The sequence below is a fragment of the Nyctibius grandis genome, chromosome Z, assembly GCF_013368605.1.
Source record: "Nyctibius grandis isolate bNycGra1 chromosome Z, bNycGra1.pri, whole genome shotgun sequence".
Taxonomy (NCBI): domain Eukaryota; kingdom Metazoa; phylum Chordata; class Aves; order Nyctibiiformes; family Nyctibiidae; genus Nyctibius; species Nyctibius grandis.
Window position 1 is genome coordinate 52,619,291 of NC_090695.1, and position 24,131 is coordinate 52,643,421.

A 24,131-nucleotide genomic window follows, 5' to 3' on the forward strand; every position below is an offset into this window, starting at 1 on the left:
TCTCCAGCAAATTCCCTCTGGAAGAGTATTTCCTTCTGGCTGCCTCTCCGGTTCTTCAGCTGGTTTGATTGTAGGGTGTCACAAGGTCTGTGACAACCTGAATTGGCTGTGACTCCTAGTGTTAAGAGGAGGTTCTGAGAGACTGCAATAGCCCTTGGTCTTACCCCTTACCTCCCAACACACAGGGTGAAAGTCTCCTTTCTGAAGGAGCAGCAGTAAAACTAAAGTGGTACTTTTAGCCCAGTGATACTTTCCCAGCTAGCAGCTCAGTGTGTGAAAATGGACAGTCAGCTGAATGTTCCTGCTCCAAAACAACGAACAAAAAACCCTCGAAGCTCAAGGTATCTCACAAAATGTACCTTTATTTATGCATTGAAAAATAGCCCACCCTGCATAGCACCAGGTATCTGTAGGAAACTCAGCACGTAGTTTGAAGCACACACCTACTAGCTGGAAATATCAGGGAATGGTGAGGAGGCAGGTGATACAGACAGTGTTGATACTGAAATACAATGATAAGGCAACAGAAGATTATCCAGGCTGCCTGAATCTAAGTTTGTTAGTTTCAGTCACCCTCCCTTCTTCCCAAAGACCACATACTTCTCATTTGAAGACTGAAGTAGCAATTTCATACATTGAAAGTGAAGCAATTTTAGAGTAGATGATTTTTTGACAGAATTAGTATCCCTGCTGCAGATAAGTAACAGATAATGAATTTTCTTCACCATCAGGCTTAAAAGGTGCTCAGTTCTGAAATGCTAGGAGAGTTCACAGCATGGCTGTTCATAAGGCTGTTACTGAAACTTGATTCCTTGAGCCAAAGGTAAATCCTTGCTGTAGTTGATTGTACTGGAAGAGAAAAAAGGATTTAGAGACCAGACTTGATCACTAAAACAGATCATGCAGTCCATTTCCTATGCACAAGGCTTCTGATTTCTGTCACATGTATACAAACGACATCTGTAAGCAGTTTGCCTATTTAAAGTTATGAACTGACTTTATTCCGGTTTTCAATATAGTAATTATGTACATACAGGGGAAGACCATATTCCCTGTTATCTCTTCCTTAATAGATCAAGGAGAAATTAAAGTATCATTCTCTATTTAATCTCGTACTAGGACACTGTCTGTACAGAAAAATCAAGGTGGGATTTCTTGCATTCATAAGCATGGAAACCAAAGCTAGCACAGGTAAAGGCTAGGGGGGGGCAGCAGAGAGTGGGAATGGTCAACCACTACAGCCTGTCAGGAGATTCATGGATAGATACCCCACATGTAGCTAAATCACCCACCACTGGCAATAGTGGCCCTCTCACTGTTGTTGCCACTTCATGTATTTCCTGAGAAGTTTCAGTAATTTAAATTTTAGCCAAGTTCAAAATCAGGCAAGCAGGGGAAAAGAACAGATTTTTTTTTTCCTTTTAAGGAACAGTAAGTAAAGGAAGGTCTTTATCTAGACCCTTCAAATAGTCTTCTACTAGAAACACAGACGTACATTCTTGCATGAAGAAAAGGCAATTACACTCATACATGGTTATCTCACATTTAGCAAAGATAACCTCCTGTAGTCAAGGATTTATACGTTTTGAACTTTTGCAAGTTTATCTGTAATTTACATTTATTTGGAATTTAAAAAGATTGTCTTACCAAGTAGACCGTCTCATATAAAGTTTCCATGAATCACTTCCAGATTCTCTTCCCCCACCAGTGTGCTTTTCACCACCTGTAGGAAAAAGGTTATAAATGAAAACTTGAAATTTTTTTGGAGCATGGGAATCTGGACTAACTCCAGGAGGTGAGACATTTTACAAAAACTCATGGGAGAAAATATTCCTTTGCCCTTGTTCTATATCTGAAATAACTACCAGAACACCACCCACATAAAACTCACACAACATCTGCCTGGAGTTGAAAGTCTCATCATGCTGGCACCAGAGGACCTTGATTTAAAGATATTTTGTTTTAACGTGAGACAAGAGTACAAGAATGTGCTGGTTCTTGTACTGTTTAAACGGTAAGGTGAGTATTTTTTCTTCCCTCCCCCCACTTCCATCAATATATACAAAAAAAGAGAAAGAAAGGCAAAAATGTATTTAAAGACCTTCTCACAAAAATACTTCATGCTGTAATTTTTATATACACATGCAAACATACAGAACAAAAATGCTCAAGACTGTTTTAATTAAAACTGTTTTAAACATTTTTCCACTCAGCTACATCTCTAAACACATGCAGAACATACTTCTGAGTTACATTCCCTTGATGGGGCAGGGGGAAATGACAGGTGGAGTATTTAAAAACCAAATACAGATATTTTTAAAAGCTGAAATCCAATCACCTCTAGTCAATTTCTATTTTCCACTAAAGCAGTATAACTCAAAATTCACTTCACTGATTTCTTCGGATTTAGTCATTTAAATGGACGGATTAAAACCTTGAAAAATAAGATGAGACCTAAATTATACTAATTTTACAGTGGTAATGCTTTATTCTCTTCCAGAGGCTTTAGAAAAAAAAAATTCCCCTAGCTTTAAAAAAAATGAAGCCTGAGGAATAATAATACCAAGTCTCTAAACCTGATGCTAGACGATTTCATCATTTAAAGGATAAAGAAAAAAGCATAAGTAACATACCAAAAGCACCTCCAATCTCAGCGCCACTGGTTGGGATATTGACATTCACAATGCCACAGTCAGATCCCTTTGGCCTACAAACAAAGGTAAGACACAATTACTCCTCAGGATCAGGAAAGACTCCTTCCCTAAAACGAGGGTTATAAAATACTCTATTAGCATTGTGCATAGGTTTACAAAAGACATGAAAGACTGATCTTATGCTTCAGGAAGGTAGAAAAATAATTTAAACTATACCCAAGCCAGCGGAAAATCCTTCCCAAGTCCTTGGTAAAGATACTGCTGGAAAGACCTTGTTTTACTTCATTATTCCAAGCAAAAACCTCCTCTTCCTCCTAAAAGGAGTATGTTTCAATGGTTATACCATGACCATCCAAAGCAAAGCAATAACAAAGCAGCACTGTGAGAAAAAACCCAACGTACCACAGCCATAATGCAAATACGGTGAATGCCACTTGGCAAATACATGTGCACCGAGTCAGGGATAGGATACCTCCACCACTGCACAAAACATACAACTTGCTTTGAAGCAAGTTGACATGAGCAACAAAAATCTATTCCTGTACAGTCTCTCATCTTAACTACAGTGCTCTTCACAGAAAATTCACAAATGTAGCTACATAGTGAGGTAAGCTATTACAGTGGATATCCCACAGTGTAGAACAACAGTTACCATTTCAAGTGCTGGGACAACTACATGAACATGACATACATCTGAAATCTCTCTCCTGACTCTTCTGTTAGCATCCTTAATACCTGACTAATTCCCCATTGTTATTTTACCTTAAATTTCAGCACATACAGTATGGGAGCAAATGTCTCAGTGTGGACAATGGGTGCATTATGAGGAAGGCCAGTCACAATGGTTGGTTCAACATAGTTTCCAGGGCGATTTATAACCTTCAAAACACATAAAAAGAAACAACTGAATAAGATCAAACCATCATCCTGCTTAGTACTAGTGTAGGAAGGGAATCCTTCATGGTCTGATTACTATAGTTGTGCCTAGCAATCAGAAATAGAAGGTCAGGTCATCTAAGTAAATAACATAAATTTTACTCATTTAAGCATTTAAAATACAGAAGTATAACTTACTCTACTAAGCAGGTAATCAAATCTCAAAGTCTAGCAGCTGACAAAAAACACTTCCTTTCTTCTACTTTTAAGCTGATTAGAACTTTAAAAGGTACTAGGAGTAAAGAAGGCACAAGTGTAAGACAAGAACTGCCAGAACGTTAAAGTCCATAAGAATTAAACATCTCATATGATGAAGACAAGCAAGGGGCTCTCTTGAATCTTCAGTATTTCCTGAAGTTTAACATTGTGAATCCAGGGACAGAACAGCAATTTTTCTTTGTTATGTGTTTGTCATTCACCATTTATATTGCTGTTTGTATTTTCACCATCACCTCAACTAGGGAGTAGTGAAAGGAAGAGCCAAAAGCTCTTAGTTATTTCTTGGAGGAGAAGGTAGCCTCTAAGTAGACCCATCTTTACCCTAAACACAGGACTGCAATTCAAACATTCTCAGACTGACTAACTTAACATCTTGTAATGGCTGACAGGACAAACTGAGGTACAATCTTTGGCTAAGCCACCATGTTACTGTATTTTTTTTCTAGAGCACTAAATGTAGCAGGGAGAATACAAGTCACCTTTCCACCATAGACCACAGAGCCACCCTGTTGTTTTGCTTGTTCTACTGCATCAAGGAACATTTTCACTGCTTCTTTGGTATGAAGAGGCCCATACAGAGTGTCAGCTGAAAACAAAAGATCCAAAGACATACTTTCAGCAAAACTGTATATGTTTGCAAATATTCTTCTTATGATATTTTGGGAGTAATTATTTAATCTGTCTCAGATGAGCAGTATTAGCTGGATTCTTTGTCTTCCTTTCAGAGCCTGTATTCTAGATGAAACCAGCTATCCCCACTCCCTGGTAAACACTAACATTAGATAGCTTTGATCTATAATCTCTTTGGAATTTAAACAGAAAGAAACAAACAGAAACTTGTCTCCTAAACCCATGAGTTGGAAATAGCTACTTACAATCCCATGGATCACCGATGCGGACTTGGGCGTAGGCCTTAGCAAGCTTTGCCACCACCTCATCATGGATGCTTTCGTGGAGGAACTAAACAAAATATGGTAAGAAGGTTGTAAGACAGCTCAGCCTATGTAACTATTCTTGAAGTACTACTGCACTTTGAAAAGGGCTGAATGAAGTGTGGAGATAGTGTTGCCCATATTCAGCAAATCCCAAAGTTAAAAATAGACACATGAGCAAGGCCTCAAAACAGCACCAACACCATGACATGAAGACTAAAATCTTCACCATGAAGACTTAAAAGCAGCAAAGAAACAAAAACCTGTTTTAATTGTTTACCCCATCTCAGGTCAATGGTATCAGTGTGTTCTGTAAACTCTTCAGTCAAGTGTTTTAGGACAAATGCTCAAGTAATTGTTAATGATGTAATTTGGGGAATCACTGCCCTTCCTCTACACCCAAACTTAACTCACATCAATTCTGATGAATATTTACCCGATCAATCCAACTCTGAAAAGACTATACAGACACAGGCTGACATTATAACACCTTTAAACTTGTTGAAAATGATTGGTTAAAAATTCATAATAAAGTAAGCAATACACACACCCTTGCTTTGCTGAAATCTAAACCCTGTACCAAAATATGTAGCAGGCAGAAGCAAAGAAGCTCTGGCAATGAAAACAGACAGAAATACAGGAAGTATGGTAAGTTTTATTTTCCTGAGTTTTAGCACCAGGTACATTTAGAAACACATACATAGAAACTCTTTAGAGCTAGAATTATAGTGGAATGACAAACCACTATCTTGTTTTCCCATCATACTTATTTTTGACCAAGTAAAAATGTGTTTCAAAGATTGTTGCTCTCCATAATACTAGGAATCGTTAAGTATTTTCCAAGTTAATTTGGAATCAAGTTTAAATTCAAACCAGACAATATAGATTTATACTTACCAGCCTTCTAGCAGTTGTGCACCTCTGACCTGCTGTTCCCACAGCGGCAAATAGAGCAGATGGGATGACTAGGCTCAGATCTGCATCTTCAAACACTTAACAAAAATTAAAACATCAGCATGTTACTGAAGTAAACAGGCAGTTCACAAGACTTAAGACACTAAACAATATTATAAAGTGACAGGTTTGTCAAGAAGCATTAGGAATAGTCGCACTAGCACAGCACACTAAGATATACAGAAACACCTCAAAACTCCTATTACTTTTACACCTGGAATTAGACACACGCAACTGGACATAAATGTAGGTCTGAACAACAGAAGAGAGCCTTTTGAAATAAAGCTTGCAAAAAGCCTCAGTTTCATTCTAACTTAAGAAACTACAAGCAATTTCTTGCCATTTCGTCACCTTGTCCTTCTCACTGAGAACATATCCAGCAGCATAAAGAAACAACGGTAAAGCGTATCCAGATGGCATGCAAAAAAAGTAGCTAAAACACACAGGAACACAATAATGTAAAATATAAATTATCTGAACAAATTCATCTAGCTAGAAGACATCGGATATTTAAAGCAAAGCTAGTATGCATAAGCTTCAAAGGACCCCCAAAATATCACTCAGCTTAGCCAGTTCTACAGAATTCTCTAAGTATCCAAAATTATTAGTAAATGTGGGACAAAGTCCAACCAAACAATATTTATGCCATTATTCAAAGCCAAAGCAGGACTTTCATATGAAAAATAAAACAATTTTTTAAGTACAAAGCAAGTTTATGCTACTGGCTGCAAAGCAGCACAGGAAAAAAGAAAGACCTGCTCAAACGTGGTTATCAAAAGAGCTTAATATTTAGATAGGCAATTACATTTGTTCTTAATATGAGAAAGGTGAAACAGAAGGCTACAACACGAGAGCAATTTAGGTATTTATCTAGCTTATATTTTCTTTCTGCCACATTGCTCAGCTTCACATTCTTCCACATTCTGCCACATTGCTCAGCTTTATGTTTATCTGGGAACTAGATCATACCCTAAGCTACTTAAACCTGTAAAAGGTGCTACTGAAATAAATACCTGCATGCTTTGCTTTCAAGTATCGTAAGTGCCTTAGACTTTATATATATGTACTTAAATTCTAAAATGATAAAAACATGGTGTTCACGAGATTAGAAATATCTTAAAATAAATTTATGTAGCATTCTCCACATCCCATTACTGAAGCTTTCTGCTTCTCCCATTCCCTTCTTCACTTCAACAGTGAATACACATAAGAGGTTGAACTTTCATTTTTTTTTTCAAACACTACCCCTCCACAATACTGAAAATAGAAAAAAAAACATTCTACCATATACTTTTTAAAGCCCCAGTGTGGAAAAAAAAACATAAAAAAGATAAAAGGGACAATTTGCTACAGACATTGGTATACTAACTTCCAAATATCATCTATGGGACTAAATTTCTACAGTGCATATTACCAATAATGGCATTGTTTCCTCCCAGTTCCAGCAGACTTCGACCTAATAAAAAGACACAAAACAAGTCAATGTCATGCGCACATGTATTCACTGAACCTCACTCGGTGAGCTCACCTCTAACTAGAACTAAATTTCACTAAACTTATTTTTCTGGATAGACAAAAAGTTTTAGGCATCACAGTAAACTAATCACCCTAGCCAATGCAAAAAATTACACTGATTGCTACATCTGTCACATATTGTGAAGAAAGATATCGGGAGAGCAGGTAGGGCAGAAAGAAGCTAAAAAAAACAGGCAAAAGTATCACTGGAAAGGAAAAGATGAAAACAGAAAAAATTGCAGCATAAATAGTATGACGCAGACAAAGAGGAGGAGGAGGTGCTACAGAGATCATAATGCATACAGAAAATTTAACCAGGCTTATTTATTTCTCTGACAACTCTTATCTCAAATCTGAGAGAAGAAATCACCATCTAATTCTGGATGAACCTTTGCAATCTGTTCTGATTTTTTTTACACTCCTATGAACTTCAGATGTATCAAATCAGAAAATCCCTTTCACAAGGTTTTCTGTTTAAAATTAAAAAGTTAGAATCCAGCAGCTGTGCACAGACTCATGCCTGTACACTTTCAAATATTTGCAACAAAAACAGCACCTCAAAAATCGTAACTTTTCTCCTGTATTTGTAGGGAGTAAAAGGTGAGGGGGCACTTCTCCATGAACACATAGGCCCTGGCTGTTCACCTTGACAATCTCCATACAATTATATTCTTGGAATCCGGAGCTGTGACAGAACTGACTGAAAAATGCAGTATCTAGCTCTGAGCAGTTTCAACATCCTGTTTCCACCAAGTTAAAAAAAAAAAAGGTAACACAAGAGGTAAGTGAAACAAGCTGTTACTCTAAAATGCTATGGGGCTCCCCTGTCTTTCCCAACCGTGGAAAGAAAGGAAGTGGAGGAGACCCCACACACTCACCAAATCTCTCTTGAACCATAAGCGCTACCTGCTTGCCCACTTTCGTGCTGCCAGTGAAGGACAACAGGTCCATTCTCTCATCTCTTGCCATTGCTGTCCTGCACAACGGGAGACACACCACCATGTTCAACGGAAGAGCAGACAGCTGGAAAAGCTGCTTGCACCTTCCACATAAAACAGCTTCAACCAGGGAGATCTTTTAAAGTCAGAGCCACTTCTTTGAAAACAACAGGGAAGTGACAGAGCTGATGGCAGGAAAGCTGCTTCTTGGTCAGAAAAAGAGGAACAAGGCTGTTTCCCTCCCCCTTTTCAGACCACAAGAGCATCACCTGTACTAATTTTGAAATTCAATCTAAAGTATGTAGTGAGATCAGCTCCAACTGTTATGTTCCCTAAGAAAATGCAACAAAAATGGGAGCATCTGCCGGAGAGCTCCCAGGATCGAGGGACCCCTGTACTCTGCCCCTCTCAGGTGGAAAACAATAACCTAGAGGAGAGGAGTGAGTGGAGGCAAGTCTATGGCTGTGGCAAAAGGCAAGTGCCCTCCTTGCCTACCTTGCCTCCACAGGTGCCTCTGAGAAATAGATATGAAGCCCTAATGGAATACAGCCGGTCCAATGGGGATGTGGTGGAGAGGCAACCTATATCAGAGGTCCCACCACAGTCAGAAAAACCTGACAGGCGTATAGCTACCTCCTCCACAAGGAAGAAGAGAAGAGTTTTAGTGGTTGGAGACTCCTTCCTAAAGGGATCTGAGGGCCCAATATGCAGAACTGACTCCCATCACAGGGAGGTCTGCAGCCTGCCTGGAGCCCGAATCAGGGATATCACCAGGAAACTCCCCAACCTGGTGAAGGCCTCAGACTACTACCCCCTGCTGATCTTCCAGACAGGTGGGGAAGAAGCTGCATCCCGTAGTCTGAGGGGGATGAAGAAAGACTACAAGGCCCTAGGACAGTTGGTGAAAGAGTCTGGGGCACAAGTTGTTTTCTCCTCCCTCCTTCCATTTTCAGGTGATGACGTGGGATGGAATAGTAGGATCCTCTCTATTAATGCCTGGCTACGAGACTGGTGCTACAGGCAGGGCTTTGGGTTCTTTGATAATGGCTGGTTTTATAAGACACCAGGCGTGACCATAATACATGGGAAAGGTTTATGCGTAGGGGCAAAAGGGTTCTGGGACAGGAATTAGCAGGGCTCATTCGGAGAGCTTTAAACTAGATTCGAAGGGGGATGGGGTTGTAGCTGGGCTTGCACCACTGCGGCAACGCTCTAGTGTTGAGGTAGACCAGGAGGCCTCCCATCCCCCTGGGGTGAAATCGGTGTGCTCAGCTCGCTCCCTGAAATGCCTGTACACCAATGCACGCAGCATGGGGAATAAACAGGAGGAGTTAGAAATCCGTGTTCGGTCAGGGGGCTGTGATCTAGTGGCAATTACAGAGACTTGGTGGGACACCTCGCATGACTGGAATGTGGTCATGGATGGCTATGTCCTGTTCAGGAAAGACAGGCCACTAAGGATGTGGGTGTGGTCACTGTGGTGTCTATTACAGGCCACCGGATCAGGATGAGGAGGGTGATGAGGCCTTCTACAGGCAGCTGAGAGCAGTCTCACAATTACAGGGCCTGGTTGTTGTGGGGGATTTCAACTACCCTGATATTTGCTGGGAGGCCTACTCAGCCAGACATCCTCAGGCCAGGAGGTTCCTCCAGTGCATTGATGATAACTTTCTGATGCAAATGGTGGATGAGCCAACTAGGAGAGGAGCGCTGCTGGATCTTATCCTTACTAACAAGGAGGGTCTGGTTGAAGAGGTGAAGGTTGAGGGCAGCCTTGGTTGTAGTGACCATGAGATGGTAGAGTTCAGGATCTCATGTGGCAGGAACAGAATAGCTAGCAGAATCACAACCCTGGACTTCAGGAGGGCCAACTTTGGCCTTTTCAAGCAATTGCTAGGGGAAAGCCCATGGGACAGGGTACTAGAAGGTAAGGGGGCCCAAGATAGTTGGTTAGCATTCAAGGACTGCTTCTTCCAAACTCAAGATCAGAGCATCCCAACAGGTAGGAAGTCAAGGAAGGGTACCAGGAGACCTGCATGGTTAAACAGGGAACTGCTGGGCAAACTCAAGTGGAAGAAGAGGGTGTACAGATCATGGAAGGAGGGGCTGGCCACTTGGGAGGAATATAAGTCTGTTGTCAGAGGATGTAGGGAGGCAACTAGGAAAGCTAAGGCCTCCTTGGAATTAAACCTTGCAGGAGAGGTCAAGGACAACAGAAAGGGCTTCTTCAAATACATTGCAGGTAAAACCAACACTAGAGGCAATGTAGGCCCACTGATGAATGAGGTGGGGGCTCTGGAGACAGAGGATAAAAAGAAGGCAGAGTTACTGAATGCCTTCTTTGCCTCTGTCTATACTGCTGGAGGCTGTCCTGAGGAGCCCCGGTCCCCTGTGGCTCCAGAAGTCAGGATAGAGGAAGAATCTGTCTTGGTTGATGAGGGCTGGGTCAGGGACCAATTAAGCAATCTGGACGTCCATAAATCCATGGGCCCTGAAGGGATGCACCCGCGGGTGCTGAGGGAGCTGGGTCTCTTTAGCTTGGAGAAAAGGAGACTGAGGGGTGACCTCATTAATGTTTATAAATATGTAAAGGGCAAGTGTCATGAGGATGGAGCCAGGGTCTTCTCAGTGACATCCGTTGACAGGACAAGGGGCAATGGGTGCAAGCTGGAACACAGGAGGTTCCACATAAATATGAGGAAAAACTTCTTTACAGTGAGGGTAACTGAACACTGGAACAGGCTGCCCAGAGAGGTTGTGGAGTCTCCTTCTCTGGAGACATTCAAAACCCCCCTGGACACGTTCCTGTGTGATATGATCTAGGCAATCCTGCTCCGGCAGGGGGATTGGACTAGATGATCTTTCGAGGTCCCTTCCAATCCCTAACATTCTGTGATTCTGTGATTCTGTGAAAATATGCATACCTATGACCTTTTTTAATGCTCACCATCTGTTTTGTCTTCTCTTGAAATGCTCAAAAGATACATCTGAATACACATTTGTAGTGGGAATTTCCACATTGTAATAATCAAACAATTTGATTTGTACAGCTTCCAAGCACAGGTATGCATCTATGAGCAAGTGCAGAGTCCTATGTGAGCACAGAAAATAGGGAAGTATTCTCCTCCACAAGTGGTCCAAAAGGCCAATGGCCTAGAAATTGAAAACTCTTAAGAACATGATGAGTGTAATTTAGTATTAGCTGTATTCTTTGGGTGTAAGCATATGCAGAAGCAGAATATAAACTTAGTCATGTCTCTTCATTAAATATCTGATAAGTTATTTGTTAGCAGCTGATCTCACATCAGCAAGTAGAAATACATATTGAGTTTACAGCAAGGCCAGAGTTTCAGACCAGTTGATAAAAACAATGGCAACAGGTACATGCATGTACTGGGAACTCCTGGAGACCAGAATAATTTTATGAGAAGTACCTCAAAGAATATTCTTTATCCCCTATACATCTTCACAAAACACAAGAAATGTTACCTACCCAATATCTGCTCCACCACAAACCAGAGAACAGATTGCTCCAGGCACTTTGTTATCCTCCAGGACTTTGGCAATTATCCTAGAATCAAAGATGTAAAAATTTCAGAGATTTCTGATGGGTGCATATAATAGGGAATGAACCATTAAAACTGTCTGACAATGCACAGGAAGCTACAGATTTTTAAAAAGCAGCAGTCTTGCACTTAATTGACATGTAGTTTGTACAATACATAACACACTTCTCTCATCAAGGACTTCGGTGTTACAATCATAGCTCACACAAAAGTAAGACTCTAAAATATATTCATTATGCGTCCACACAACTGGAACAGACGAGCATTAGATCAGTGCGTAAAAAACTTGGCCATACAGTCTTCCACCATTAGAAAGAGACATTTATATAACTTCATGGGGTTACATAAAATACTGGCCACTGTTCTCAGGAGTTAATACTAAAGCTACAAGACTTACTAATTAGCTATATTCAAGGGGGCTATTCATATTTAGCATTTAAAAATAAATGTTATTCGTAGCACATAATAGGTAAGTATTAAAAGTGCTAATACAGTAAGCAACGTAACAATAAACCTAGAGTAAGTATCACCATGACATTTATTCTTTGGAGCTCTTCTTTTTATCAAAAATAAGTTTTGAATCCTGGAAACACATGCTAAGGTGTTACTGAGTTTAGATAATAAAGATTGTGTGAAGGCATCTTCAGGATACAGGTCTACACAGCCAGCCAGAAGAATTTGCTAAGAAACTGGGTGCTGATGTTGGGCTGAGATTCCCAAAAAAAGGGATGATTCTGAAACATGAGTGCATGATTGAGGGAAGCTGAATTTTGTGAGCAATTCATCTTCTACAAGGAAGCAAACCACATAGCTAGCCCGACTTCAGCAGAAGCACAGCCCTGGTCCCAGAAAAAACTGGCCAGCAGTATAGGTAACATCCTATATATACTATTACTTCTCAGGAAACAAGGCAAAAGCAGCTCTTCCGACCACTAAGCACTACCTCAAACAGAAAAGTACTTGTTTAAAAAGCAAAACAGAAGGAAAGAAACCAGAACTCACTTTGTAACAGCAACACTAATGAGGGATGTTGTAGGAGCACCCTTCCTAAAAAGAAAAAAAATTTTGTTAAAAAAAGAATGACATTATTTTCTTTTCAGTTCTTTGAGAATAAGAAATAATTCAAATATGCAATTTTTATGGTGTCTCAAATACAGCACACTTTGGTTAGCCTGATTTTCAGGTGCATGTTAAGACAGGAACTCAAGGATTTCTTTCCGCAGCTAAGCATTCAGAGTTTCTACTGAAATCCACATGAACAAGAGCTATGGCAGACATTAGAGTGAAGCAGGTAAATGAAAGTGAAGCAGGAGTGGAGAGAGGAAGTAAAGCTCCTTATTTAGATTCTCAATTTTAGCTATACCAATTATGAAAATATTAACTGTTCGCTACCACTGCTGCAAGACCTCAACCTGGGTTCTTTATTAACAGGCGATTTGGCTAAGCCCTGGACAGGTCTGAATCTCAATACCTCATAAAAGAGATTACCACAAAATAAAACAAAGCTCTTTGACTACAGATAGACATAAAAATAAATAGAAACTAAGCCTACAGGAGACAGAATCAAATATACAGAAACAACAGACATTTGATATCATGCCTGAGATAATAGCTCTCTAATTTTAAAATACTGTTAGCACGTTGGAGAGCTGTATCTTACCAGAGGCAAGCGTTTCCACAGATCATCGCAATTGCGCTGTTCCACCCATAAACTGCTACAGGGAAGTTGAAGGCTGTGATGATTCCTACTAACCCAACGGGATTCCACTGCTCTATAAGAGCATGGCCGGGTCCTGAAGGCAAAGACACAATAATGCAATTTGCCTCTATTTAATATTTTTTTAAAAAAGGAAACCATGTCAGCAAGGGGCCTAGCATCACTCCTCCGTCCATCAGAGCATGAGCTTGTGGTGAGTTGTATTATGTGTGCTCTGCAGCTTACTGGAACAAGGTTAGCTAGATTGTGGAAAAAACTAACAATATGACAACATGAAGTTTTACTATTTTAACTGTTAACAGAATGGTGATTGTTTGCTAATCAGTAACTGACAAAAAGGTCTCTCATTTCTAAGTATACTGCTGGACTTTTTACATACTTTCCTCTAGCACATTCATTAACAAAGAAATCAAAGAGAATCTAACGCTTCAAAGAGTGGAGAGAAAATCTATTGCCTCTCTTGCTATACGTCACAGGCTAGACACTTCATTAGGTGGCACTGCTGCCTACCAGCACATCTACTCCTAGACAACACGCTCCCTAAATAACTCACAGTACAGAGACTTTGCTGCACGACATCACCGTATATTTAAGATACATCTCCATCTCTCGATTTGTAAAAAAAAAAAAAAAAAAAAAAAACAACAAAAAACCAACATACATACATACTTACTTTCTGAAGGCAAAATAGGTCCACCAATCATTCGGGACAAACCAACAGCATAGTCGCAGACATCAACATACTCCTGCACTTCCCCAACACCCTCAACAAAAATCTTTCCCATTTCCAAAGACACCTGAAAAAATTAAAAGCAAGACAAAATTGTTTTTTAAAAAATTCCCTTGCATCCCCAATACATTTTGTCTTCCACTAACGTCAGGTACATCTGTACACCAAGTAAGATTTAATACACATTTTTTCATTAGAAGAGATTCACCTCTTCCTTAGTTATTCACAGCTTAAAGAAAGAACACACTAGACAACTAGACAGGAATCACATTCCCATACAACAAGAGGAAATTAGAAGAGGAAATTAACGAACAGAGGAAATGAAACATAATCTACTGAGAGGAGTATCCAACAGTAATAAGGTTCATAGGTTTAGAGCAATAAAACACTGAACCTCCATCAGGATGTTTGCATATATTGTGGACCAGGCGTGGAATAAATTGGAAAAGAGGGATTACTCTGCTGCAGCAGAAGAAAATGGTCTTTTACGTTTTTCATAAGCAAACTACTCATTTTACAACATCCCAAAGTGAGTTTGAGAGATTCCATTTTCAGAAACTGCTGAAAATGTCTACACATATTTAGTATTTTAGTGATCTGGGAAGTTTAGGATTTTTTTTTTTTTTTTTTAAGCTGAAGTCAATCCTAAACTATGTCCTTCTGTTAAAAGTACGTCAGATGTACACAGCAGACGTACAAATTATCAGTGAGAATAAGCTGGTGGTATTTGAAGACCTTATCCTCCAAAAGTGAGAAAATTCACTAACTTAGGAACTGAGAAGTCACCCATTTACCCCCACTTAATTTCACAGTCATGCTCTGACATCTAGGTGTGACTTTCATGCAGATATCACCTACCACTTTAGATTGATGATTGTACTTTGAAAAAGCTGTTAAGGGAAGAATCAGGTTCAAAGGATTGGCACAAGATTTTATTCCCCATACAAAGGTTAAAATAAAGGTGACTAAATGTATTTCTAGGTATTTCTACGATGCCTGCAGTCATCTAGAGACAGAAGAAATAGCCCCTATCTGTGACCAGAAATGGAAGGACACCAGACATATTTACTAAAAAACAGAGGTGAGTCTGTAAGTGCAGTAGAGGTACATCTGGATACTTGACAATGACATTGTGAGGCGAGGCTGGAAATTTCCAAATTTCCAATGGCATATGAAAAGGTGAGTTGCCATACCATTCCCTTTTACTTATTTTAAAGCCAGGAAAAGTCCTAAAACCTGGATACCTACCGCATGGCTTTCACTCCCTATCCTGGAAGAGCTGAGCAGATGACTTATCTGTTTGGGAAAACTAGAAAAATGCTCTGGCAATAAGTAACAAGTTTTGCCCAAGGAACACACGGCAAATGTCTGTCTGTCCATGTTCACCAGGGAAGCTGTATCATTTTGGAATACAAAAGTACGTTAGCACTCTAATTCCACCACAGAAACTCTGCGGAGGAGACAACATCAAGGGAATCAGCAGAACAAAGTTTTGTAGGTTAACAATATGGGCTTGACTACACATGAAGTTATTCACTGACAGCTGTTTCTGAATAGCAGCACATATAGGCAAGGCCTGCAAAAGAGAAGCGGCAAGTTCTCCACTTGTCTCCTTTTCTTCCCTAGCAATTAGCAAGTGTTTTAAAGGAGTGGTCCTTCAACCTTTCTGTCCTGCACAGCACTGCAAGAAGCTCTCGTTAAGACCATCTCACCTTCTGAAGCCTTATACCTCCACATGTCAGTTCACAAAATCCTGCAGATCACCAGAAAGAGCTCAAAGTTAAAAGCTCTGTATTAGAAGAAGGTCTTTTTCAGGACGCTTTTAGTATCAGACAGTGCCCTATCTGACAGGCAAGTGGGAAAACAGCAGGGTAACAGTTGTAACACTCCTCCTGGCCAGAGTACAGGCTTGAATGAATTACACTTTCTTTTCCTGTTACATATTATGATTTTCAGTGTAGGAGGCCAGAATGCAATTTTTTTTTTCTTATCCTTTTTTTAAATTAAAATTTCTTTAGGCAAGCTAACAGAACTAACAGCATTTTAACATTTATTAAGGTTAGTATTGCAGAGTGGTACTTTAAAAACCAAGAAAAACAGTTTTGATAGAGACACACCCCCCACCACCACCCCCCCCGCCCCGCTCCCCATGAAGTTAAGCTGCTTCTTAAAAGACCTTACCAAGCTTCCTAGAACTTTGATTTTTTGTCTCAGGGCATCACCTATCTGTCGCACTATTTCTCCACGCTTAGGTGCAGGGATCTAGTCAAAACAAAGAAAATAGAAGAATCTATTTGAGACTGAACATCTGTAACTTCTGCTGCATATATACTGCTAGTTTTCTACCCCTGCAGTAAGAAATTGCTGATTGCTATGCTTTTCCCCCTATCTTCCCAAGGCATCATCACTCATTCATTTTTATCATATGCACTGCATTACAAGAAACTGTTCCCTGCCTCACACAGACTGGTAACACTGCACACATTCACATCTGTTCAAAACTTCAGTTCCACTGAATATTGCCAGAAACATTCAGATTATTAGTTCTGCTACCTCTGTTCAGCTACACCACCCACGATGCCCCCGAACAATCAGCTGCACCTCAAGAAACAAGCAGTTTTCATAAAAGCACACTTACTGGTTTCTGAGCTTTTGAAGTGTACTTAACATCACATTTTCAAATATTTTTTTCAGTATGACAATGGCTTCTGACATTTATTTTCTTAGCAGATGCTGAGATACACAGAAGCCTCAATCATGGAAAAATTGCCCATATACCAATTATTAATAGATTTTTTTAATATGGTATCAGTACGTTAGATAATAATCAATAGCTAGGATCAATAATAAACCATATGCATGCAAAAGGATTTACAGGATTAGAAACTGCTAATGAACAGGCAGCTGGAAAGACAGAAGTGACGAATATACAAACCATGCAAGCATATCTCTTTACAGGCAAAATCTTTCGGATAAGCTCATTAAAACCAACAAAAGTCACAAACTAAAACCAAACAGCTTTGAGACAGGCTTTAAAGCATTTGATCTGTTGACACACTTATCTGAGCACTTTCAGATTATTTCCAAACAAATTAGGAGTGAGATGCACTCACCGACATTATGTTCACAAAGTATAACAAAGGAACACATGCTAACATATCCTGAGGAAGCTGTTGTGTTTGTCCTGAACTTTGTTCTCTTCAGCCACAGCAAACTACCTTGCTGGATAAAATAGAGAATGCTCAATACCTTACAAAAGTCAGGTTTCAGCTTGTGTCAAATAAACAGCAGGTAGCTATAAAAACCAAGCCTGACAATGCCAGCAATAGAATGGATGCTGGATGGACATAGCTTGTACAGGGACACCAAGAACTACGGCTTGCTAAGGAAAAATAGCTTAGCTATCATCTGACATAGCAACGTAACACTAAAGTTTTGGAATAATGTAGCTGTTTTTTGAAATATCGGGACAGCTGGTGAACAAAAAAAGCTCACTCAAAACCAGCAGTCTTCCTCACCCCATGAGAACAAGATTATCACCACAAGTTAGGTATCCAAATATTCTGCAGAGTTCTCACAGGAAAAAGCATGCAGCCACATGAAGTTAAACACACCCATACGGATAATTGGCTCGCTACGAGGTTTCTGAGCTTCAGCAGACCTGTTGGCAATGGCTTACAGGCACAAACCTGGGTAAATTTGCCAGGCTTTTCAAAACAAACATTTTCCACAAGTCAATGTCCTCATCTTTGTACCTCAATGGTAACGTGCAAGTTGTCTGGGTTTGTTTCTTGAGGTCCTCATGGCAGATTTTTGCTTTAATGCAACATACACAATATGAACATGTTTTTACACCTCCACCTGACAAGGCAATTTAATGGCCTTTACCTGCCAGAGATACGTTATAAAAGATAAGTCTCAGTTAACTTACATCAGCCCAGACCTTCCATGCTTCTTTAGCCTTCTTTACTGTTTCTTCATAATCCTCCAAACTAGCCTACATGAAGAAACATGTCAAAGAAAAAGTTAGGAAAACCAAACCTCCAAAATAAACGGCACAGAAAAGCTTCTGCATCCAACTCAAGACATTTCTAGTGGATAGTACTGCGCTACAGAATACCACTTTCACAGGAAGTTTATATACTGCCATAGTTTGGTCCCAATATGGCATGTCAAGTTGCATAAAGTTACTGTCAAGGAAAAGAGTATGTGCTGCCTAATCAAAAAAAAACCATGAGCAGAAGTTTACCTTCATATGGCAAAAGATGCTCCATAAAGAATACTTACAAGGGAGGCATTCATCATATATTCATGTATCTCCTTTTATCTTAGAAACTGCTACTATTAACAATATTACACAAAGGCTGTGAGGACTGTCCTCCACCAGCCTCACTGGACATCAAGGGCTACTGAATCCTAAAACACGAAAGGAGTAGAATAGCGCCGTAGCACTATTCTCACACTAAACACTTTCACAAATTTACCACGTGAATGCCACGTTGCTCTCCGTCATATCTCCGTGTGGCCACTCAGCTCCACGGAACAGCCGCAATTCACCCCTGTTCTGCAACTCCCTCTAGGAACAACCGAAAACGGGCGGAGGCCCCTGCTCTTCCCTACAACACTTGCAAGTGTAAGGGGGAGAGAGGGGGGGAAAAAAAGAAAAAAAAAAAAAAAGGTGAACAGCCTGTTTTTCTTCCCAGAACAGCCACAGGCTTATTTCCAGCAGACGGCCCGAGCTGCGATGAGCTCCGCCACCGCCTCTGGATTCCGCATCCCCCGGACCTCCGCCGTCACCCACCCGGCGGGTTCGCGCTCTTCGCGAACCTGGTCGAGAGGAGGAGCAGCTCCCAAACCAACGCGCCTCACTCCAGCCACCAGGGCCGGAGGGCTCCTCTCTTCCCAGGAGCCGCTGGGTCCCTGCCCCCGAGCTCCCCCGGCCGGGCCGGGCCGAGGCGCGCTTACCTGCCGGACGCTGGCTATGGGCTCGTTGTTGGCGGGGCAGTACGTCGTCACCACCTAGAGCAGGAGGGGTGCGATGAGCAGCGGGGCCGAGCTCGCCTCTTTATCCGACGGAGGGGGCGCAAGGCCCCGGGCCCCACCGAGGACCAGTGGCGACGCGGCACCGCCACCGCCAGGACCCGGCTCCCGCGGACCCGTCCCCCCGCCCCCCCCCTCCACCCCAGGCCGTGCCGCCGCCCGCACCTGGCCGCCACCGCCCCAGCGCCCGTTGTACACGCCCGGGTTCTCCTCCTGCAGGCCCAGCTCCCGGAGCCAGGCGTAGCGCGGCTGGCTGACCAGCAGGGTAGACATGGCGGCTGCCGGGGCCCCGGCCCGCAGCGGCAGCAGCGCGGCAGCAGCGCGGCGAACCCCCAGCATTACCGTCGGCCGCCCGGGGAGCCGGGGAGGACTTGGCGGGCCGAGGGGGCACGCGGCAAACGCCGCCGCCCCCGCCCCGCCCCCCTGCCGCCGGCGCCGATTGGTGGGGGCGCGGCGGCGCCGCTCCGCCGGGCCCCGGCCTTCCGGCTCCCTGCGCCCGTCCGCCGGAGGCCCGCCCGCGCTTCCCGGCTTCCTCCTGCCGGACCCTGCCTGCCGGGCCCTGCCTGCTGGCTCTTTCCCTGCCGGGCCCTGCCTGCCGGCAAACGGAGTGGGGCCTAGCCCGTGCAGAGGCTCAAATCCTCCCCCATTCCTGGTTCCCCCCACGGGCCACCGCGCACCGCGGGAGTGCGGGGGCAGCCGTGTCCCCCAGTGGAGTTTTTCTAGTGGTAGGGGAAAATAAGAGCACTCAGGCACCAAAAGAGGGAAAAAACTGTAGCTGTCCTTATTGGACAAAGGAGTGACAATAACAATAACAATAACAACAAAACAATAGCAATAATAATAATAATATGTAGTAGTATGCATTACCATTTTCATTCTTTAATACCATGTTTGAATTTCAATGGGAAGAAGTGGCTTCAGCTTCTAGGCTGGCCACGTATCCACGCTTCAGTGTTTGTGGTTTTACAGTCTTTTTATTTTGACTTTCCCATATATAGGACTAATATTCTTACCTCACTTGATATGTGCCCATCTTGCAAAATTGCCAGTGATTTTTTTCTGGTATTTTTAAACTGTAATTCCCCTTAAGAGACTTTCAAAATTTAGATGACTTATTATGATCATGAAATACTGTTTGTTTTCAGGAATGTAGTATTTTCTGAATGACCAAACTAATGAGGAATAAACCGTGACACTAAGTTTTAAATGCCTTAGCACATACTTAAAGGAGAGAAGAAAAATGCCACTGATCTCAAAACTGCCATAATTTATTTTTTGGTGTCCACAACTATACACTTTTTCTTACTGTGAATTGCATTAACTATAAATAATTTGCTCTTTAAGAAACAGTTTGAGTAATTTTGTCGAATAAAAAGTATATGTAATTGGGGTTGCTAAATGTTCACTTCTACCAAAGGTTTCAAACAGATGGGAAAAAATCCATTTCAGTGATGCTAATGAAAGTCAGTAAGAATGTGACCTCATCTTGTCCATCAAAATTTCCTAATTTCCAGATCAATCCATGAGCTGAATCAGCTGAGCATATTCACAGGAGTACTTGGCTTCAGCTCAAGGAAAGCAACATGCTAGTGGAAGGCGGCTGGAAGGGGAGGCAGTTTGGCAGTACCCTGGTCATAAGCCAGATTGCAGATCCTGCGAAACTGCACTCTTGGGTTCTGGATTCACTTCAGTGCTCTTCAGATGTAGCCCTTCCTTGCTCTATGCTTCATTTCCTTATCCGTGGGAAGAGGTACGAGTGCTTTTTGCTTTTAAAGGATAATCCAAGAAGCATTAGCTGCTTGAACACAACGACGATGGAGGTTAAAGTTAAATGTCCATGTTAAGAAGAGGACATCCCAGAGCTTTTATGTTTATGTGAAGTTCGAGCAGCTTCAGCCTAGTACAAGGAATTCAGACAAATGGAGTGGAGGAAAATGGGAAAAACTCCCGAAAACATGCTTAAAACTTTCACCCCTTTCACATGTGGTTGCATCATAACATGGCCTTGCCCCAAGGCAGCAGGCTTCTCTGTCATGTTTACGTAACAGCTGTCTCAACTCGTTTTCAGAAGGAATTGTGTATTTTTCTCAGTCATAATATATTAGGAATGCAAAGAATTATGAAGATTCTTGCTCTCAAAACACTGAGTTAAAGCTACAGGGAGGGAAATGAATCACAGAGTGGTTCTTTTCTCGACCTGAGATATTTCAGATCAGTGCCCTTCACTTTTGTAGTTTGTCAGTTACTCACATTTTAAAGTTTCCAATTTACTCTGCACTGAAAGTGATAGCACTTATGAATCACTTGAATCACAAGAAATAGACACATATGGTTTTATAGTCCATGAAGAGAGAAAACGGTTTGAGATATTAAAAAAATTATCCAACAAAAAAATCCCAAAACTGAAAATAGCTTGTCATGTGGACAATACAACATGGAATTTAGCATGCACACAAACAAAAGACTTTGCATATTTAACTCCAAGTGATAATGTAATGGGCAACACTACGCTATCTGGCTTCAATCAGTAAAGATTTAATACAAGAAGTGATCAGCAGATCAGTGAGATCTGAGGCTGAAAAGAGAGTTGGTTCAGCAACAACATCTGCACTATGACTTGTCCTTCTTTCCATGCTCTCCATACACTGATAGCCAGGGAGTTGTACTCATTCCCAGTAACCACACACCTTAGAAAGTAATCACCACCCTGGAAGAAACATACATTTCCAGACATAAAGCAGCTATTATGCAGATCCTCTTTGGATTATGCAAATAAAAATAATGTAAAATGAAAGCATCCTGGCGTGCCACTTGAAGATCCATTCCATGACAAGGTCGCCTACCTCTTATACAGCCTCTTCCATCTGCAGAAAGTAGTTTATAAAGTAAGTGAGCATCTGTAGAACCATTTCACCACCAAGGTAATGGAAATCAAGAGAAATCAATTCACAAGCTAATGGGGGAAATCCCTTAGAATTTAAGTTTCAGTCTGGTGCTTTAGCCCTGAGGCCTTGCTGCTTCATCGCTTTCAATGTATCATTGTGTTACAGCTGTACAGCTTTCATATAGTCTGTAACTGTACCAACAGCACCTACATAGCTTGTCTTCTTTCCAAAGAACAAGCTGTTAGTAATGTGAAAAGGACTCACAAACCCACTTCACACAAATTTCACTCATTGTGAGACTTGTGTACATCTTTAAGATGACGGGTTGAATAAATTGGTGATTAATGTATTTTACTCAGGCTGGCAGCCTGTCACAAGCAGGGATCTGCCAGGGATAGATACTGGGTCTCACACTGTTCAACATCTTCATAAATTACCTAGTTGAAGGGATTGAAACCACCTTCACAAAGTTTGCTGATGATGCCAAACTGGCCGGTGAGGCCAACACGTCAGAAGGGAGAGCCATGTTGCAGAGAGACTTGGACAGGCTGGAAGAGTGGGCAGGTAAAAACAGCATGAAATGTAACAAAGACAAGTGCAAGGTCCTGCACCTGGGACAACAAAACCTAAATATGTGTGGATGGGGAGCAGCCTTGCTGAGAGGGAGCTGGGGGTCCTTGTGGACAACAAGCTGAACATGAGTCAGCAGTGTGCTGCTGTAGCAATAAGGGTGAATAGGATCCCTGGTCTGCATCCACAGGGATGTTACTAGCAGAGATAGAAACATGATCATCCTGCTCTTCTCAGTGGCTTGTCAGGCCACACCTGGAGTACTGTGTCCAGTTCTGGTGCCCACAATTCAAGAAAGACACATACAGGCTGGAGAGGGTCCAGAGGAGGTACGTGAAGATGATCAAAGGGCTGGAGAACTTGCCCTATAAGGAAAGACTTAAGGAGTTAGGTCTCTTCTCCATGGAGAAGGGAAGGCTTGGAGGACCTCATCACAGTATTACAGTTACTTAAGGGGTGGCTACAAAGAGGACGGAGGCTCTTTTTTTTACAGTGGGCCACACAGAGAAGACAAAGGACAATGTGTACAAGTTGCACTGGGAGGTGTTTCATCTCAACATATGAAAGAAATTTTTTACAATGAGAACAATCAATCATGGGAACAACCTCCCCAGGGACATGGTAGAGTCCCCATCGCTGGATGTTTTCAAGATGTGATTGGACAGGGCACTAGATAATCTCATCTAAGCTCCCTTTCCCATGAAAGCTTGGACCAGATGGTCTTTCGAGGTCCTTTCCAACCTGGGCTGTTTTATGATTCTATGAAATATCTGGGGTGTGTTGTCCTAGATCCCAATACACATGAGTAATGGAGAGAAGGACAAAGAGAGGTGTAAAGGAATATAGAACATGCTTGAACAATTCCAATGGACTTGAGGTACATTTTGAATGATGTTGAGAACTGGAAAACCTGGGGGAAAAAAAAGGACAGTGTGTTATACACACATGTGGATGCTTGAACAGTTTTGCGATCAGCACAGGGCAAGACTGTCCATATCAAGTGGGCATTCCAGAAAGGGTTTTCTCACCAGTTTTCATGTTGCCACTATCCCCATTAAACCTGTAGCTTCTTAGCAATCCCAAGCACAAATACAGGCTGGGCGGAGAATCGATTGAGAGCAGCCCTGAGGAGAAGGACTTGGGGGTGATGGTTGATAAGAAGCTCAAAATGAGCTGGCAGTGCGTGCTTGCAGCACAGAAAGCCAACCCTATCCTGGGTTGCATCAAAAGCAGAGTGGCCAGCAGGTAGAGGGAGGTGATTCTGCCCCTCTACTCCACTCTCATGAGACCCCACCTGCAGTACTGCGTTCAGTTCTGGGGCCCCCAACATAAGAAGGACATGGAGCTGTAAGAACGAGTTCAGAGGAGGGCCACAAAGATGATGAGAGGGCTGGAGCATCTCTCCTATGAAGAGAGGCTGAGAGAGTTGGGGCTGTTCAGCCTGGAGAAGAGAAGGCTCCAGGGAGACCTTATAT

The 24,131-nt window shown here is 41.9% G+C and overlaps 1 protein-coding gene across 1 annotated transcript; it reads right to left on the reverse strand.

Moving 5' to 3' along the window:
- Positions 1 to 342: 342 nt before the first annotated feature.
- Positions 343 to 19,605, reverse strand: ALDH7A1 (aldehyde dehydrogenase 7 family member A1). Its single transcript, XM_068422571.1, has 18 exons — positions 19,367 to 19,605; positions 19,127 to 19,180; positions 18,093 to 18,158; positions 16,343 to 16,423; positions 14,105 to 14,228; positions 13,375 to 13,507; positions 12,717 to 12,761; positions 11,642 to 11,719; positions 8,089 to 8,186; positions 7,110 to 7,151; positions 5,639 to 5,733; positions 4,685 to 4,769; positions 4,289 to 4,395; positions 3,417 to 3,533; positions 2,871 to 2,968; positions 2,634 to 2,707; positions 1,648 to 1,723; positions 343 to 849 (listed from the first exon to the last, which is right to left on the reverse strand). The coding sequence occupies exons 1-18, from the start codon at positions 19,538 to 19,540 to the stop codon at positions 795 to 797; spliced, it is 1,602 nt and encodes a 533-aa protein (XP_068278672.1). The 5' UTR covers positions 19,541 to 19,605; the 3' UTR covers positions 343 to 794.
- Between the last annotated feature and the right edge of the window lie 4,526 nt (positions 19,606 to 24,131).